General features: G+C 41.2%; 2 protein-coding genes across 3 annotated transcripts; both read left to right on the forward strand.

Annotated features, from left to right (window-relative positions):
- Positions 1-1,644: 1,644 nt before the first annotated feature.
- On the forward strand, positions 1,645-10,010 carry osbpl2a (oxysterol binding protein-like 2a). 2 transcript variants are annotated; one of them, XM_061075234.1, is made up of 14 exons: positions 1,645-1,716; positions 1,989-2,139; positions 2,292-2,379; positions 4,054-4,129; positions 4,609-4,743; positions 5,127-5,224; positions 5,335-5,517; positions 5,701-5,808; positions 5,908-5,997; positions 6,081-6,195; positions 6,812-6,931; positions 7,681-7,804; positions 7,927-8,017; positions 8,473-10,010. In XM_061075234.1, exons 2-14 carry the CDS (start codon positions 2,103-2,105, stop codon positions 8,573-8,575), a joined length of 1,368 nt encoding a protein of 455 aa, XP_060931217.1. In that variant the 5' UTR covers positions 1,645-1,716; positions 1,989-2,102; the 3' UTR covers positions 8,576-10,010. The 2 variants fall into 2 exon arrangements, with proteins under 2 accessions (XP_060931217.1, XP_060931218.1); XM_061075235.1 differs by having other exon boundaries at positions 6,818-6,931.
- A 2,077-nt stretch (positions 10,011-12,087) lies between these two features.
- On the forward strand, positions 12,088-19,574 carry LOC133005528 (proteasomal ubiquitin receptor ADRM1-like). Its single transcript, XM_061075236.1, has 10 exons — positions 12,088-12,156; positions 13,531-13,761; positions 13,845-13,961; positions 14,476-14,599; positions 14,689-14,775; positions 14,854-14,968; positions 15,084-15,337; positions 17,989-18,146; positions 18,529-18,631; positions 19,242-19,574. The coding sequence occupies exons 2-10, from the start codon at positions 13,552-13,554 to the stop codon at positions 19,343-19,345; spliced, it is 1,272 nt and encodes a 423-aa protein (XP_060931219.1). The 5' UTR covers positions 12,088-12,156; positions 13,531-13,551; the 3' UTR covers positions 19,346-19,574.
- Positions 19,575-19,763: the final 189 nt, after the last annotated feature.

Here is a 19,763-nt window from a genome sequence, read left to right on the forward strand (position 1 = left end):
GAGTCTGACTGACGTGGTTTCATAAGGAGTTCCGGGCGGCATTTACAAAATAAAAGCGTCCACCCTTAATGAAAGTTTCCCTACCATAAAACGTATAATTTGTGCATTACTGATAATGATGAATAATCTCAAAATGAGATTTACTACATGTAACTTTGTCCTCGCTTGTTCTGCATGGTTGAGAAAGAGACACATTTTCTAAACTTTTTCTTTGCAGCTCACATCATTTTCCGGTCTGATTTTGACTCTTATTGTTTATCTGCTGAACTCATATTCAACTTTCTGCTTAATAACTTTTAAACTGTTAAACATGTAGCTCACATTTATCCATCTGATTAAACTATATATTTATACAATCAGGAGTTTGATCAATCAAATATTTTATTCACCATATTAACCACTTTTCTCTGAAGATCTGAAGACAACATATTCAATATTCACACACAATGTCACATATTTTTTTGATGTTTATGTGATCACAAACTTTGACTTCATTATAGAGTTGAGGTGATTGATCTCAGGGTTAAAGCTGCCACCTCGTGGATAAGTTGTTGTATTGCATTTAGTTGTAGTTTATCTAATTCTTTATTAAAATGTTAATCTACTGCAATACGTGCATTTACTCAACTTATTTTCTTAAGTATAATTTTAAAGTACTTGTGTTCAATATGAGTATTTTCTTTTCAAGCCATTTTCAGTCTACAACATATTTCACAGAGAGAAATATTGTTATTCTTCTTACTAGACACACACTCCTTCATATTACATCTTTTATATACACATATTTTATAGCTACGATTTTGCATAAAATGAAGAACATATGGAATATGCTCTAATGCAGGCTATTACATTTTTGTAAATATTAAGGTTTTTCTGCTCCTAAGGGCCTTAACCTCAACCATCAAATATAAAATCTGTCTAGCATAAAAACAGAGAGAGTGGATTCTTTGCATATAAAGTTCCCAAGCGGTTTAATGTGGGATATTAGAACTGTATTTGTTTGGTAAACATTCAGTATTGAATTAGTGCAGAGTACAGTTGTATTTTGAAGGAAACTTTGTTGAACCATTGACCAAGTTTAACCAATATATATTTAAACATTTTGTTTAAAGATATCTATTTTATGGTTACAGCTGCACAATAAAAAGATACCTTACAAGAAAAAACTCAACTTAAAGGAGGAAAACGTCACATGAAACCAAAAAAACTGATATCTAGCTCTATCTTTATTCATTTATTTTGAACACTACCTCGTTTCTCACCAACTAAATGTCTGGCTTCTTGTCACATTGCATCCCGCAGATCGTTGTTTCTCTTATATTTACTTTTCTTGCCTTGCAGTAAGAGTACTTTGTAAACTTTAAAAAGTGCTGTATAAATAAGGTTTATTATTATGATACAGTGCGTTTCTAGCCTCCAGAGTCCACTAATGAATGAATGTATATTTAGGCTAATTCGTGTTATTATAGAATCATTCTCTTGTGTGATGAGTCACATCTTCTCAGTTTAAAATAAATCAAACTTTTGCTCTTTTTTCTAAAGTCACATCTGTGTTGTTGTTGTGGTTGCGAGCAGCTGCTGGAGCCTCTCCTCTGATTGGCCCGCTCGGCCTGTCCATCACGTTGTCCTTCCCGCCCACTTCCGCCGTGGTCTAGCGGTTGCCCACTCTTCGGTTGTTTACGTCGTTAGCGCGTTAAGTTTGACCTCGACTCTCAGGTACGTGTGACCGGGCTGCGTTCGAACCCCCCCCATGTGTGTGTATGTGTGTGTGTCCGAGTGTGTGTAGCTAGCGTTAGCTTAGCTCCGCCGCCCCGCTGCCCAGTTAAATCAAAGATGCTAACGGCTAACGCTAGCTAGCTAGCCACACAGCTAGCTAGCAGCATCCCCCGGGGAGCAGGGATTGTTGATAGCCGATGTGGGGTCACTGGTTTCCCGCTTGAGGACGTGTCCTGTCGGCCCGGTGCTAACCAGCTGTCCCCGGTTCTCAGGTGGTGTGTGCGGCTGTCAGTGATGCCCGGGGACAGGCAGGGCTGCTGCGGGGACAGGACAGGCCGGAGACGGGGACATGTCTTCTGAGTGACGCCTCGTTTACTTGTGTCAGGATGAACAGCGAGGAGGAGTTCTACGATGCCGAGACAGGTGAGGTGGACAGACAGGAGAAAAGATGCTGGACACACTGGCTCCCTGTTGGCTGACATGAATGACCTGTGTCTCTCCTCCTCCTCTTCCTCTTCCTCCTCCTCCTCTTCCTCCTCTTCCTCCTCCTCCTCTTCCTCCTCCATCACCTGCAGGGTTGGAGTCAGATGATTCCTGCGAGGTCAGTTTCAAAGATGCCCTGGTGCTGGAGCGCAAGCAGGAGAACGGAGTGTGGGAGCGCAGGTGAGGGACCATGGGGGGTGCATGTATGTTTTCAGATTCACGATCACACGAGCAACTTCCAGTCTGACACGTGTCCAAAAAGCACATGTCAACAAACAAACAGAGGTCAGTGAAGGTCATCCAGATAGAGGTTAAAGGTTCAGAGTGTAGAGTTTACTGGTGAAGTTCTCACAATGCAGCTGAAGTCTTACCTCAATGCACTCGGATCACTTTAATCCTTCACAGTATTTATCTACTTTATTATTAACCATAAGTTTTCACATCCTTTTCACCGTCCTTTAACATTCATATACACTAATCTCACTTTATAATTGTATCCTCTCCCGATGCAAGTATTTAAATGTAAAGAAACCTTTCTAGGGTGAAAAAAACAACAAGAAACACCAGTGAAACCATCACTAGGACTATTTATAATCAATTTCTGCCAATAATCTTACACACTGGACCTTTAAGGAAGTCAAATAAGTAGGAATAAAAGACAATAATTAGATAATAAATGACTTAAATGACTTATCGTGTAAAAAGAAGAGTAGTAAAAAAGATGTGATTTAAAATGCTGACTGTCGGAGTTTAGTAGCCTGAAGGCGTCACCGTGAACTCATGAGACAAAACACGATCAGGTTGGCTGATAAGATTCTTTTGCTTTCTTCTTCACCTGATTCTCCCCGAGGGACATGTTTAGTTTTTTTGTCATATTTTGTGTTATAATGACTAAAATACAACCACTGCTGCAAAGCCTTTCCTCTAATGTTGATGACGCTTATGCTTTTGAAACAGTCAGAATATCAATAATTTATTCAGGGCTGAATTATATTATAAGACTAAATGTTTCAGTCGATATCGATGATTATCACAAAAACAGTATCTAAGCAACCGGCTGAGGATCTCAAGATGAAGCGAACTGATGCCTACAAAGCAGAAGAGGCTATAAAAAGACATGAAAGCTTTTTCCAGCTTGAAATTTCAACTGTCTTGAGTTGTCGTGTAGAAATAACAGCAGAGGGAAACATCTGATAGATCAAGCAAACTCTCAAACTGTGCATCAGGTAAATCAAAACCTCAACATGACAGCTGGAGACCTGCAGGAAGAGTCAAGCTGAAACAGAAGCGATGGAGCTCAGTTCCATGGATTCTACTTAATATCTGAAAATATTGGCTGCTCATGTCCTGCAGTGAAGTGAGAAGAGGCCAGATTCTACAACAGGACAATAAACAAAAGCTTATCTCAAAATCCACCATGAAATACTTCAAGAGATATGAATGGATGATATTCACTGAGGAAAAGCTTATTTTAAGTGTCTGTTTTTTCTGCTTCTCTCTTTAAAATTAACTTAGTGTATAACTTAATTTTAAAGATACTTCTGCCATTACCTGCATGTTTGTGTGAATGCAAGCATGTCAGCACATGACGGCTCCTCGTGTGAGTGTGGGCTCGGGGGTCTTTATCATGCATGTTCTCACACGTGGAGGCAGACCAGGCCCGTGTTACCACATTTCTAACATGTCAGTGTGTGAGCACCTCCTCTGCAGAGCACGTCTGTGGAGCTGCAGTCGTCAGTCACACTTTTGACTTGAGCTTTGCAGCCGTTAAGAAAACACCTGTTAACAGAGACACAGCATTCGTTCTGATTTCACAAGATCAGTTTTATCTTATTTGGTCCAAATGTGCACCAGGAAAACGCTGCCCGCGGAGATGATCTCCAGAAACGACTTCAGCGTGTGGAGCATTCTGAAGAAATGCATCGGCATGGTGAGTCCCCGACACGTGCACGAGAACAGAGAACTGTGACAGTTTCATCTCATTTTACCGACGTTAACTTTGCTCCGGATAAGTTGCATTCCGGTTATGTTTTGGTGTAACATGCTTTTCTTTATCTTTTTTTTTGGAATCTAATTAAATGAAAGACGTGTTTCATCTTTCTCCTCAACGCTACAAGATCAGTCTTGCTTTCCTCTTCTCTGCTCACTCGGCTGTAATTGGGTTTGGGAAATGCTTTCTCTGCAGCCGTGTGAAAGAAGCGCAGTGACTCGAATGAACATCGTTAATGCAAAAGTCACGATTCTCTCATTCTCCTGGTTATTGTTTTTCTAGTTTAGAAGTAATATCAAATGCATGAACTGTTTGAGTAAAGTATTCTCGCACCAGAGCGCCTCTGCTTGTAACTGTTTACTGTTTCTTGTGTTTCCTGACTCTTCTGATTTACTCTTCTTACTTTTGGGGCTTTACAGGAGCTGTCCAAAATAGCAATGCCGGTTGAGTTTAACGAGCCACTGAGCTTTCTCCAGAGAATCTCGGAGTACATGGAACACACTCATCTTATTCACAAAGCCTGCACTTTATCTGACTCCATAGACCGCATGCAGGTAGAGATGATGGATTTGCTTTGTTTTGTATTTCTCTTGGAATTAATTCCCTCTGTATTATTATTATTTTTGTAAGGACACCTGAACTTGTGTAGGATTTTGAGCTGCAACTCACTTCTCATTTCTGTATCAATTCAGTGACTTTGTCGATTCATTATTTGGTCCTTAAAATGTCAAAAAATGTCGTTCATATTACAATTTATCTGACTTTAACTGAAAGATATTTAACTTAAACATAAACCATAAAAAAGGTCACAAGTCCTCACAAGCTATCTCATTGGAATGTTTAGTAATTTTGCATTTGAATCATTGATTTCCAGTTGATTGATTGATGGCCTGATGGTTGCAGCTCGGCTCTGATTCACTTCATGTTTCTGTGACAGGTTGTCGCTGCTTTTGCCGTTTCAGCCGTAGCGTCTCAATGGGAAAGGACTGGAAAGCCATTTAATCCTTTACTGGGGGAGACTTATGAACTCATTAGGTATAAGAGAAGACAGTGGAAACTAAAATTGCTCCGTACAGTTTTGCTTTGGTGATAAAATGTCTGGAAATATCATTAATGAGGGTTTTTTAAATGCCTTTTTTTTAAAGAGAGGATGAGGGCTACAGACTGATCTCAGAGCAGGTGAGCCACCACCCCCCCGTCAGTGCCTTCCATGCTGAGTCTCTGAAGCAAGAGTTCGAGTTCCATGGCTCCATCTACCCGAAACTCAAGTTCTGGGGCAAAAGTGTGGAGGCTGAGCCCAAAGGGACCATGACACTGGAGTTACTGAAGTGAGTCGTTCATGTAGTTTATCTTGTTTTCTCCATGAGGTGTTGAAAAATCAATGTTGGCATGTGGAAATATGTTAAATCAAAAATCTTGTGAAGAGTTAGATCAGTTGTAACTGAGTTTTGCTGCATAAAAGTCTGTCTGATAAGAACTTTAACCAAAAAAGCTGTTTTTCTTTTTCACAGACATAAAGAAGCGTACACGTGGATAAATCCAATGTGCTGTGTGCATAATATAATTTTAGGAAAACTCTGGATTGAGCAGTACGGAACCGTGGAGATAGTCAACCACAGGTAGAGAGATAAATACTGTGTTCCAAAAATAGGAACTGTTATATAGACCGGTGCTTATCGATCAACATCTTTATATATTGTTTCAATTGAATTCCTCAGCACGGGAGACAAGTGTGTGTTAAACTTTAAACCATGTGGGATGTTTGGGAAAGAGCTGCACAAAGTGGAAGGTTACATCCAAGACAAGAGGTAAGAGCACAACAGCACTGTAAACAACCAGTTCCTGATTCATTTCCTCTGAAGCAAACCTGATGTCTCTGCTGTGGAACTAGTAAGAAGAAGCGGCGGGTGATCTACGGGAAGTGGACAGAGTGCATGTACAGCGTGGACCCCAAGGTGTATGACGCGTACAAGAAGACGGGAGGAGACTCAAAAAAGCTGAGACAAGTGAGTGGCCGAAGAAACGTCTCACGTGTGAAACTTCCACTGAAATGAAATGCTGCTCAGAGTCTGTTCTTTCACATCTTTTCTCTGTTGTACAATGTGACGTGAATCTGTGGATTTACTCATCGCTCTGAAATGTCTTTTCTCAAACGGTATCTTTTCCTTTCACAATATCGTGCAGTGGCATTAGTAGCAGGTAAGGTAAACGTGCACTTGGTATTCTGTAGTGTGCTACTGCTGTTGTCCAGTTGGAGTTATGTTCAAAGTGCAGTGTATGGTTAGATCATTGCCAGCACTATTCCATAATGTCTTGCAATGAAGTGCATTGTTGCTTGAGAGACATGTGTGATTTGTGGAGACTGTAGTTCTGTGGGTCACCTGTTTGCACACGTACTGTATTAACTGTCAGCTCTAAATGATCTGTCTGATGATGGTTATTGTGTGTGTGTGTGTGTGTGTGTGTGTGTGTGTGTGTGTGTGTGTGTGTGTGTGTGTGTGTGTGTGTGTGTGTGTGTGTGTGTGTGTGTGTGTGTGTGTGTGTGTGTGTGTGTGTGTGTGTGTGTGTGTGTGTGTGTGTGTGTGTGTGTGTGTGTGTGTGTGTGTGTGTGTGTGTGTAAAGGAACAGAGCTGTGAAGGTGAAGATCAAGATGAGAAGCCGGAAGTTCATGAGACTGTGACTGTGATACCAGGAAGTGCCTTATTGTGGAGGATGACGCCGCCGCCTGCCAACTCTGCGCAGGTCAGGATCACACACACACACACACACACACGACCATGTGCTACACAATTAACTTATGCTTGAACATAGACTTTATATAAAGACGGACGAAATGCCAGCTCCCTAAAAGTAAATCCAAACCACCGAGATTGCCCCCTGGTGGATGGTTTCAGTAAAGGTCATAAACCCCACCACTTCTATGTTTGAAGATGGGAAATTGAGCCAAACTAAAACATTTTATTTAGTTAATTAGATTGATTGAGAGTGTGTATCCTCGCTCCTGTGACTCTGTGCTGATGATGTCTCTGGCACAAGATGGCAGCGTTGATCTCTGGGATATTTTGTCTTTGTCTCTTGTCAGTGGGAGGAAGTGGAGACGCTTTGTCCCTCTCCCTGTACAGTTCACTGGCTTGAACAACGAGGAATGTAGAGTTTGAGGATTTAACAGTTTGAGGATTTAAAAAACAATCTTCAGTGAAGCTTTATTTCGCTTTTTACATTTAAAAGTCACTGTGACAGTTACATTAGCAGAACTTCAAATGTAATAACCAGATTAAACATCATCTGTATTTACTCTGTCGCCCACTCACAAGGAGAGAGAACAGACGCCATGAGCATCAGGCCACGTGATGGTTCATTCACATCCCTCACTGTACAAAATGAAGAACTCCCTTTCTTTTACCACCTTGTGTCACATAAGAAGTAAAACCATATTAATTAAAAGATGTTAACTCAGTTCTTTAACCCTCTGTGTGAATCCTCCTGTGTAGATGTACAGCTTCACCAGTTTTGCCATGACACTAAACGAGCTGGAGCCCGGCATGGAGCGGCTGATGGCGTCGACAGACTGCCGGCTGAGGCCCGACATCAGAGCCATGGAGAACGGAGACACAGGTAACGCTGACCTCACAGGAACATGAGGTTGATTCAGAAGCTCAAAACGGCTCCTTCCATAAACATGACTGCATCACTGACATGATCCTGTCTTCTTTATTTATATTTTTTGTGATTTATAGAGTCGGCAAATACAGAGAAAGAGCGATTAGAAGAGAAGCAAAGAGTTTCACGACGGGAACGCTCCAAGGACGAGGAGGAGTGGTCCACCAGGTGTGTGTTCGTTTCCAATATCCATCTCTTTAGCAGTCGGGTTCAAGTTGGAATATTAATCCTGAGTCTCTTACATTAAAGATACGACTGCAGTTTGAAGCTCAGCAATATGTAACTGCGAGTTAGACTCTTATCATCTGAACACAAATGAATCTTTGCTGTCTGAACGTTCTCTTCAGTATAAAAATAGAAAAACAAAATTGTGAATTTAAAAACCACAACATCATCTTAATGACAAAAGCCCAGCATTTGAACAAACTGTTAAAACCAACAACATGTTCAAGAGAAGAAATTATATAGAAGAAGAAGAAGGAAGAACCTCACTCGCAAATCAAAACTCAGAAAATGTGTTTTAACAAGTTCTCACGTTTGCACCTTTGCACATTGCTCCTGTTGTGTAACGTCCTTTCAAGCCGTCATTAAAAACAGGTCTTCCTTGTTTTATTTCCTGTCAGGTGGTTCAATCTGGGAACAAACCCCCACACGGGAGCGGAGGACTGGCTCTACACAGGTGGATACTTCGACAGGAACTACGCCGACTGTCCCAGCATCTATTGACGCCAGAGGGAGCTCACTGTGAACGTCTCCTCCCCGACTGGTTTTACTTAGTTTCTCTTGAGCATCGAACATCCGTGTGTCTGTGACGCTCACTGGTACCGTGTTTGTGTCAGAGTCACGATGATAACATCCAACTGTTATCAGGCAATTAACAAGATGATCTGCAACCGACTGTGAACGCTGTGCACAGGAGAAATGTTATATTATGGAGAATTTTAGAGTTTACTTACTGTAAATGTACAATAATAGTCCACTTTACTCCACCTGACGAGGGTTTTGAACCTGTCACCTCTGTGTGATCGCTGCCTTGCTGCTGCAGGAGGCAGAGCTCCGACTCCTATAGGACGTGTTTCCAGGTTTAGTTTCCACCGCCATCGTACCTGTAGACAAACCACACACTTCTGTCCAGTTGCATTCAGATATCAGGGGATATTCTACACATCTGCTACTTTTATATAAACCCTATTTGAATATTAGATGTCTATTTTAGTTAGCACTAAACATCAACATATTTTCTGTGACTGGAGACATACAGTAAAATCGAAAAGCTGCTTATAACCACGTTTACTGCCACGGTAAACAGATGTTGTTGGTACATTATATTGTTGTAACATAGATGGTGTGTATAATACCTGGTGCATGCATGGTCACCAGTCAGATTATCTACACACGTTTAAGCCATAAAAAACCTTTTCTGCACTGATTATAATACTGTAAATGCATTTACATGAGACTTGAAAGCAAAGGGATACAGAGCGTAATGGTTTATAAGAGAGAGGGGGGGGGGGGGGTAAAGACTTCAGCCTCAGACTGTTTTAAATTGTTTGTGTAGATGGTCACAGGTTGTCGACATAATGCCTGTACGTGGATGGACAGAGGAGAGAATCAGTGTTCCAGGAAAAATAACCTGTTTGTAATATGAATTCTAGCCTACAACATGAAAAATGTTCATACTAACGGATTTTTGTAACTCCTGTTGTTAATCTTTGTCTCACTTGAATTTAGGAGCACAATCTTTCTCTAAGTTCTGGGCGTCGTGGCTCCAAGTAGGAGAGCACACCTCTGCACCGACTTTCACACGCATCAGATTTATTTTCAAGCTTCCACGCAGACTTTTATCCACTGTGGAATAAATGATTTGTGATATTCTCTGGACACTGGATCTAAATGAAAAAAACGTTATTCATCTCAGATATTCGCCCGATCGAGGAGCTGCACCTCAAAGAGAAAACTGTGTCCTGCTGATTGTTAATTAAAGACATTCTCTTCACACGTGAACACAAAGTCACTCTGAGTGTTTCCAGCCTGAGCTGCTCGGTCATTCTTCAGTTCACCACACTCGTATAACAGGAAACTGTTGACATCATGAACCTATGCAAACTGACCCATCCACTCTGCCCTCCTGAAATGTGAAAAATAAAAAACACTTAATTTCTGCCTGAGCTTGCAGTCAATGAATGTCCTGCTCTGATGTGGATGAAGACGATAGAAACTGTACAGCAGCGTAGAGATGTTCCTTTTGGTTTCTGAGCACTAACCTCACATTAAACGGCACAGTCGCCCGCTCTCAGTCCTTTGCACTCAGTGTTTTGTGTAATGTCTGAACCTGGTGTCGTCCCCCAGCCGCTCTCATCTGTTCTCCTGGATTCAAAGCACTTTGTGAGGCCTGCACACTCGGAGGTGCAGCTTCAGTCGGAATGTTCCTTTGATCAAACCTCTGTCTCTGTGCGAAGCCAATCTGAAATGTTTACATTGTGTGTTCTCCTCCTCATACGCTTATCCTCACGTAACCATATGCTTACAAGGCATATTTAATAAATAAAATATGGAAACTACCAACAATGTCCTTGTTTGAAGAGTTTACTTTCATTTGTATAAGTTTGACACTTTAACATCATCTTATGACTCCAGTGTTTGTTTTTATACCAGTGCTTCTTTACAAGAAACAAGCAATGGTTTATATATATATTTATATATGTTTAATGGTATAGTCTGTCAACAGAAATAATCTAAAACTCTTGATTATTAATTCATTGTTTTCAAGCTAAAAAATGAAGTCACCAAATATCTCAAATCAATTTCAGCTTCTTAAAAAACAGCGGCAAAAAAGGGCAAATACTAGTTCAGAGAAATGCCACCAAGGACACACACAACTACACAACAAAGACAATATGATCATAGAGACGTGTAGAATGACCACAGACACAAAAAATGTTCGGAAAAAAACAAAAGACGACAAAGTACAATAGCAAATTGACCATAAAGACACACAACAAGTTAGCAACTACAACAGAGACATCACACAACCAATAAAGACGGCCACAAAGATGCACGGAACTTAGAAACACAACAATAGACTACAGAGACACAGAATGACCATTAAGACCCATGACTGCCTCAAAGAGACAAACACAGTGACCACAGAGGGAAAAACACAGGTTAGTTTAAAAGAGAAACAAACTACTACAAAACTAAGAAATAAGGAAAAAAGAACAACTAAGACAAAACTTTTGGGAAAAAGAGTTGAGATAAACAGAATCAACAATAAGACACAGAACGACTTCAATGATTCAAAACGTTAAAGACACAATACGACTGTGTGTGTGTGTATATATGTCAAAAATCTAATCTAAATGTATATCTTGTACATCTTAGATAGATAGATAGATAGATAGATAGATAGATAGATAGATAGATAGATAGATAGATAGATAGATAGATAGATAGATAGATAGATAGATAGATAGATAGATAGATAGATAGATAGATAGATAGATAGATAGATAGATAGATAGATAGATTACTTTATTCATCCCCGAAGGGAAATTAAGTTGTCATAGCAGCCGGTATATTTGAATACAATAAAATACAATACAATAGAATAAAATAAAAAATATTGAGGTAGAAAGAATAAAAAACAGAAGCACAAGATAAAATAAAATAAAATAGGTAGATAAGGTGCAGTGGCAAGATGATGGTAATAGTACTGATGATATGATGGTAATAATGTTATTGTTAGACAGTATATAAAAATAGTACAGTATATATAGTATAGTAATTATACCAATATAATAGCAGTATGGGAATAAAATAAATCTAAAATCTAAAATATATCTAAATAAAAACACACAAAAGGCAGTTTTTTCTTTACTTAGAGAAACAATATACACAGACATTGTCTCTCAGTAGAATTCAAGCAGATCTCATGTCTCAGATTTAATAATATTATCAGGACAGAATCAACTGAATTAATTGAAGTATTAAAACTAAACAAAAGCTAAGAATAAAATAAATGAAATAATAGAATAAAACAACATAAAGTAGGACACTGATCAAAGGGTTTAGAATAAATCAGATATTACTCCATCATGTTAAGTATTGAAGTACATTTTCTGGGTATTTGTGTGTTGTGTTGTTGTGTTGTGTCGTCTCTACCGAACCTGCTCAGCGCTTTTAAAGCCCCAGCGATTGCCCCCCGTTTCAACCAATCCCAGCGAAGCACCGGAGCCAGTCAGCCAATCACCATCACCCTCGGTTAGCTGTTGACCATCTTGCGGCTGTTCGCTGATTCAGAGAGAAATGTGAGTAAAACACGTTATTTCCACATGTTTCCGGTGTGTGCGAGCGGATCCAGATGTTGGCCCAGTGTGTGTGTGTGTAGTGTGTCCGTGTGGAGGCGTGTAGGGTGTTGGGGGGGGCTGGGATCAGGCCTCTGTCTGCAGGATGCACAGTCATCTGCTGCAGCTCCCAGTGTTTCACATGCTGCATCTGATCCTGGATCCGATTCACTTCATGTTATTATCAAAGGTTATTATGAAGGGTTTAAAACGTCCGGGTTGAGTTTATAAATCAACACTTTTTAATCTTCATAAATAAAATCTACAGGATGAATTTGTGCCAAGTCACCAGGTCCGGCTCCATTACTGCTGTGTTCATCGTTATTGGATTCTATGTTTATTTATATTTCTAGTTTTATATTTTAAGTTTTACTCTTGTATAATTCACCTAATAATACTTTTTTTAAAATACCCTTAAATCTGCTGAACCACATAACTCTGTGTAGCTTCAGTTATTAATCTTTAAATCTGTATTTATATTTGGTTTAAATACTCTGCCTCGGTTAGTTGTATAAATACTTTATACTTAAAATATTTGTACTGTCAATATCTGTATTAGCACGTACTTCCACCATCCGTCCACTGTGAGTGTGTCACTCTGGTAAACAAGGTCACGTTTGTGTGTTTGATACAGAGTTTGTTTAAATGCAAAATTCAAATCACACTTTACATACTGAGGTGGAGACCTAACAATATTTAAGAGGAACCAACAGTTCCTTTGTATACATAAGTCTATATACACATATTTATACATGTGTACATGTTATAATTATTATCATTATATTACTATAATATTTACTGTTTCTGCCATTATTACTATATACTGCTATATATACTGTACTATTTTTATACACTGTCTAACAATAACATTACCATCATATCATCAGTACAATTACCATCATTTTGCCACTGCACCTTATCTACCTATTTTATTTTATCTTGTGCTTCTGTTTTTTATTCTTTCTACCTCAATATTTTTATTTTATTCTATTCTATTGTATTTTATTGTATTCAAATATACCGGCTGCTATGACTTAATTTCCCTTCGGGGATGAATAAATTAATCTATCTATCTATCTATCTATCTATCTATCTATCTATCTATCTATCTATCTATCTATCTATCTATCTATCTATCTATCTATCTATCTATCTATCTATCTATCTATCTATCTATCAGTTCCCACAATGAGCAGCACTTGGTGACAATAAAACTCTAGGAAAGGGACGAGGGGCCTTTTGACATGTCTGAGCTTTTAGTTTGGTTTAGTCTTTGTTTGTATTGTCGTATTAAATATAAAAACAAACTGTGTGTCCTCCTCCCGTCTGTCCCTGCAGCCCTGTGTCCTCCTCCTCATCATGGCGTCTGGAGCGTTGTTCCCCAGCATGGTGTCCGGGTCCCGCGGCTCCTCCAGCAAGTACCTAGTGGAGTTCCGGGCCGGTAAGATGACCATGAAGGGCAGCACGGTGACCCCCGACAAACGCAAAGGTCAAGTCTACATCCAGCAGACCGACGACTCCCTCATCCACTTCTGCTGGAAGGATCGCACCACCGGGAACGCGGATGATGTACGGAACTCCGTCTCCACGAAGCATCTGCTGCTCTGTGTTGGATTGTTATTTATTTTAACCATTTTATCATGTTGATTTAGGACCTGATCATCTTCCCTGACGACTGTGAGTTCAAGCGGGTGAGCCAGTGCACCACGGGGCGGGTCTATGTGCTGAAGTTCAAGGCTGGTTCCAAAAGACTCTTCTTCTGGATGCAGGTGTGACTTCATGTGGATTTAGTTTCCTCTTGTAGGTAGTCAGAGAGCTTTACTTTGAAAAATCTCCAAATCCATTCAGTAAAAATGTTTGATATTCAGTATGTATGTAGTCAGAGAGCTCCTGTACACAGGGATATCAGTCTGTCTCTGAACTTATTGAGCAAAGTGTTTTTACAGTACTTTGAAGTATCCTGAAATGATCTATTTTCTACAGTGAAAATCCTGAAATGATCTATTTTCTACAGTGAAAATCCTGAAATGATCTATTCCACAGTGAAAATGTTGGACTTTACTTTGAAAAATCTCCAAATCCATTCAGTAAATATGTTTGATATTCAGTATGCATGTAGTCAGAGAGCTCCTGAACACAGGCATATCAGTCTGTCTCTGAATTTATTGAGCAAAGTGTTTTTACAGTACTTTGAAGTATCCTGAAATGAACTATTTTCTACAGTGATAATCCTGAAATTATCTATTCCAGAAAGAAAACTCATTTTTTTTGTTCTGATCGCAGGAGCCGAAGACCGACAAGGACGAGGAGCACTGCCGCAAAGTGAACGAGTATCTGAACAACCCGCCGATGCCCGGGGCTCTGGGCAGCGGCAGCAGTGGAGGTCACGACCTCTCTGCTCTGGGAGGTAAACACACATCCTCCGTCTCACACTTCAAAATATCAGTAAACCGATTTTCCCTCTCACGATGTCACATCTTGTGTTTTCATGTGTAGGGGAGGGCGGCCTGCAAAGCCTTCTGGGTAACATGAGCCACAACCAGCTCATGCAGCTCATTGGACCGACTGGACTGGGCGGGATCGGTACGTGGTCGTCACTCTGCCGAGCTGAACGTGTTGGATCATCTCAGTAGATTCTGATTCCTGCTCTCTGATCCCCAGGTGGCCTCGGGGCTCTGGCCGGTCCGGGCCTGGCCAACCTGCTGGGCAGCGGCAGCGGCAGCGGCAGCGGCAGCAGCAGCAGCAGCGTCCCGGCAGCCAGCAACTCCTCCACCAGGTAGAAACCTCAAACTAAAATTAATAAAGATTCATCTCATATCTCTACAAGTTTGTTTTATCCCACGTTTGAAGTTTGCTCGCTGACAGAGAAGCTGTTGTTTCCTCCCTCTCAGTCCGTCCACAGCCGTCACCCCCACCTCTACCTCCGCCACCAGTCGTCTCGGCTCCTCCCAGGTTCCCACCACTCCCATCACCCCCTCTGCCACCTCAGCAGCCTCCCCCACGGCCACCACCCCCACCACCCCCGCGGTGTCGTCTGTGGCCGGGGGGGCCGCCAACCCCACCCAGCCCATCCAGCTGAGGGACCTGCAGAGCATCCTCGCCACCATGAACGTCCCTGCCACTGGTCAGGGAGGAGAGACCCCCGGTAAACACAACTCACACAAGCGGACTCACACAGGATGACTCACACAAGTAGACTCACACAGGCAGACTGACACAGGCGGACTCACACAGGCGGACTCACACAGGCGGACTGACACAGGCAGACTGACACAGGCGGACTGACACAGGCGGACTGACACAGGCGGACTCACACAGGCGGACTCACACAGGCGGACTCACACAGGCGGACTCACACAGGCGGACTCACACAAGCACACTCACACAGGCGGACTCACACAGGCGGACTCACACAGGCAGACTCACACAGGCAGACTCACACAAGCAGACTCACACAGGCGGACTCACACAGGCGGACTCACACAGGCAGACTCACACAAGCTCTCCTCAGAGCTGAGAGAAATCTTCCACCTACACAGCCCCCCCCCCAGAGGGAACAATACATCATTAGACCTAATTAGTACAATTACAACTGGTTATGCAGCATATAATTACAAGTGTGAACACAACAGGCTCTGTGTGACTGTGTAATTTCAACCTGTTAAATCCAGTTTGTTGCAGAAGCCGGAAACTGCAAACACAACAATCTGAAATGAGGCGTAGCTCTGCATCCGTCCGTCTGAAGAGAATCACTGCAGCTGAGCCCGACTCCAGCTGACAGGCTCTCTGTTCAGTTTCTCTGTCTGAGCCCGAGGTTTCCCCCCCGATTTAAACGTGTGCAGCGTTAAAATTAATCAATCAATACATCAAAGTTTATTTGTATAGCCCATATTCACAAATCACAATTTGTCTCATAGGGCTTTAACATGGTGAGACATCCTCTGTTCTTAACCCTCAACAAGAGTCAGGAAAAACTACTAAAAACCCTTTTAACAGGTAAAAATACGTAGAAACCTCAGAGAGACACATGTGAGGATCCGTCTCCCAGGACGGACAGAAGTGCAATAGATGTCAAGTGTAGGAAACAAAAAGAACCGGCCGAGCCCAACGTGACTGAACCTGCTCTTTACTGGACCCATCAGGCTTTGACTCGGTATCCACCCTCCAGTCTGCTTCTCTTTGTCCCCGTCACCGTGCCGACAGATTGACAAACAGAACGGGATCGAGCTGAAGGAATAGAAGGAGTCGGAAGAGGCTGAAAGAAATAACAGAATTAGTTGAGATGTTAAACGAGAGTAGGAACGGATCACATGACTTCCCGTATGTGAGAGAGGACAAACTAGAATCATCTCAGTCTTCAGTTCCGCTCTGTGGATCTTTGATTGCAGTTTTCAGCTCGATGTCTCAGTTTTATTGTGATGATTCACTCATCGTCCTCCTTCCAGCCGCAGAAGCTTCCTGTGAAAACGCTGTGATGAGCTCAGTTCATCACTTAAGAGCCGACACACAAACAGTTCAGTGACTCGCTCACGAGGCGAGTGGAACATTTAGAGACTTACGAGAGATTTTTCTCAGATAATGGTGTAGAGCGAAATAAACACTGATATTTAACGAGTCATTGCAGGTTTAAAAAGTAGTTTAACAAAGTTTTAAAGCAATAAAATAAGAAGTGATGTGTTCAGAGAAGAGTTGAGCGCATTTAAAGTTGAAATATAAGCGTGAAATAAAACTGTAAACTGACAGAGACAAGTGACTGACACCAGTGTGTTTCTGTGTCAACAAATGAATCTGTTTTTAGTTGCAACTAGGGTTGCAAAATTCCGGGAATATTCAAAGTTGGAAACTTTCCATGGGAATTAACGGGAATATACGGGAATTAACAGGAATATACAGGAATTAACGGGAATATACGGGAATAAACGGGAATTAACGGGAATAAACTGGAAATGTTGTGGGTAATTTATACTAACTGTATTTACCTTGTCATATACAGACATAAATATAAACATTTCGTTTTGTCATAGGCTGATTTGAGCCCTGAGGACACTTTGGGCACTTGACTATATGCTTCTGCATCGTTGTGTCATTCTTAACATAGGTCTTTGCACAGTATTTGTAAATGTACACAGCCTTTCCTTCTACATTGGATGGGGTGAAATGTCTCCACACATGAGAGAGTGCACGTGGCATTGTTCTGTAGAATAAGATGAGACGTTTGTAAAAAACACTAATGCAATGCCAGAGATATAAATAGTTTGCAAAACAATTGGAATAGTCTGTAAAAATATTTTACAATTGATGGATAAATGAATGGAAATAGGCTAGATGAACAGATGAACAATCCTCAATCAGCATGCTAATATATTTTCCCCAGTAATATCATGGAAACTTACCTGACTAGTCCTGCACTCTACAGCAGGCCTCAGTAGTGAAGCATGCTGGGAGTTATCTGTGCATGTGTACACAGTGGAGGGTTGAAACTCAACGCGCAGCATGTGCTGCATTCCATACATCTTTAAAATAGAGTTTTGAATGATGTTTGTATTGCTCAGCGTTTAATTTGCATAGTTTTTTTTTTTTCAAAATTCCCCAAATTCCCGAGCTTAATATTCCCGTGGAAAGTTTCCGGAAAGTTTCCGGATATTTACCGGAAACTTTCCGCCCCTTTGCAACCCTAGTTACAACCCATTATTATACGTGTGAATTCCTTAAATGGTGGTGCTTTTATAGTATCGTGTACTTAAAATCAAGCTGCCTTTTTATTGAACCTGACCCGTGTCTGTCTGTCTCCTGCAGTCGACCTGGCCAGCGTCCTGACCCCGGAGGTCATGGCGCCCATCCTGGCGAACGCTGAGGTGCAGCAGCGGCTGACGGCCTACCTGCCCTCCGGAGAGTCTCTGCCCCAGAGCTCCGACGAGCTGCAGAACACGCTCAGCTCGCCCCAGTTCCAGCAGGTCAGGTCCCAGTCTCCCTCCTGGATGGTCCCCCCCCCCCCTCTTTAAATGTGCAAAACTTTGTCTGAACAGATTTTCTGTTACATTTCCTCCTTTACTATTATTCATTGATTTAAGAGATGTGGAAATACTGAGTTAAAATTTAGGGGTCATTCCATAAAACCGACTTTGTATTTATTGCACGTGAATCAGTTCCAGTCGTGAAATCTGATAAACCCACAAACCAATCCAGGCTTTTTATTTCCAGGCGAGTTTGACATTAAATATTTGACTGTCCTCGAGCACCGAGATAAAATGTGAAGTCGACACTTTGTTCTCTCCTCTGAGCAGAATCTGGTATTTAGCATCTGGTTGTGACTCTCAGTATTTATCGTCTCTACAGGCGATGAGCATGTTCAGCAGCGCGCTGGCGTCCGGGCAGTTGGGACCTCTGATGAACCAGTTCGGTTTGCCTGCAGAGGCGGTGGACGCCGCCAACAAAGGAGGTCAGTGTTATACCCACATCACACACACACACACAGACACACACACACACACACACACACACTGTTAACTGGAGGAAAATTCTTTCTTTCCTTCTTCCTTTTTACATAAGATATCTTTCTTTCTCTACACGTGATCACTTCCATTTATTCATTTTCCATCTTTATTTCTATGTTCACACCTGAGATTTAAATGAACTATAGAAAACTAAAACACAGACACTGTTTTTTAGCAGAATGTTGAGTATTTCCAAAGTATCGAAGGGAGATATTATGTTTTTATCGTTTTTAATTCACATTTATTTGATAGTTACTTTGCAGATCAAGATTTTAAACACTGAAAACTTTTGATCAGACATTTTTGTTTTTACAAGTTTCTAAAAGAGTTGGTTGTTGGCAAACGTTGCACAAGCAGAAGTAAATGTTGGGAAATGATTTCACCATTTCAAACGCTTTTTCATCAGATTGGTTTAGATCTCCTTCTGGGATTTGTTTAGACTAAGAAAGAATATAGAGACTTAACCTTTTCCTCCAGTGAGTTATGGATTTAAATCATATCCAATGCAATCTTTATCTGCAGCCTTCACTTCTAAACTCTTGTCTGTCTTTGCAGATGTGGAGGCTTTTGCTAAAGCCATGGAGACGGAGACGAAGTCGGACCAGGACGGAGACTCCAAAGACAAGAAAGACGACGATGAAGACATGAGTTTGGATTAAAAACCATTGACATGATTATTTATTGAATTTATTTAGCTGCTACTTATATTTTATTAATATTACCAGGATAAGGAATGTGGTAAATCTAGTTGAGACTTAGCTGATAGTGCTGTCTTCATCCTGTAACAGTGTGTGGAGTTCATATATACTAATTTAACTGAATGAACATGGTTCCCTCATGCATGTCAGCTGTCCCAACACAAGGGAACGAGTAAAGCGATGAGAAACACACTTGACTGTTGTGGTTATTTTCTATCTGGAGCTACAGTAGATTTTATTTAGCATCTGTTTCACCATAGACTGATTTTAAGACGGACGATACGTCACGTTGTGCTAAAATATTTTGCCAAAATATCCTGGACAGGCACCACAGTTTTGAGCTCTTGAAAACCAAAATGACCACTTGAACAGACATCAT

The sequence above is a fragment of the Limanda limanda genome, chromosome 7, assembly GCF_963576545.1.
Source record: "Limanda limanda chromosome 7, fLimLim1.1, whole genome shotgun sequence".
In the NCBI taxonomy this organism is placed as follows: Eukaryota; Metazoa; Chordata; class Actinopteri; order Pleuronectiformes; family Pleuronectidae; genus Limanda; species Limanda limanda.

Coding starts and splice junctions, on each gene's coding strand:
- LOC133005528 (XM_061075236.1), top strand. CDS start 13,552: ATGGCGTCTGGAGCGTTGTTCCCCAGCATGGTGTCCGGGTCCCGCGGC. Junction 13,962..14,475: donor GACTCTTCTTCTGGATGCAG/GTGTGACTTCAT, acceptor TTCTGATCGCAG/GAGCCGAAGACCGACAAGGA. Junction 15,338..17,988: donor TCAGGGAGGAGAGACCCCCG/GTAAACACAACT, acceptor TGTCTCCTGCAG/TCGACCTGGCCAGCGTCCTG.
- osbpl2a (XM_061075234.1), top strand. CDS start 2,103: ATGAACAGCGAGGAGGAGTTCTACGATGCCGAGACAG. Junction 5,225..5,334: donor GAGACTTATGAACTCATTAG/GTATAAGAGAAG, acceptor TTTTTTTTAAAG/AGAGGATGAGGGCTACAGAC. Junction 7,805..7,926: donor CATGGAGAACGGAGACACAG/GTAACGCTGACC, acceptor TGTGATTTATAG/AGTCGGCAAATACAGAGAAA.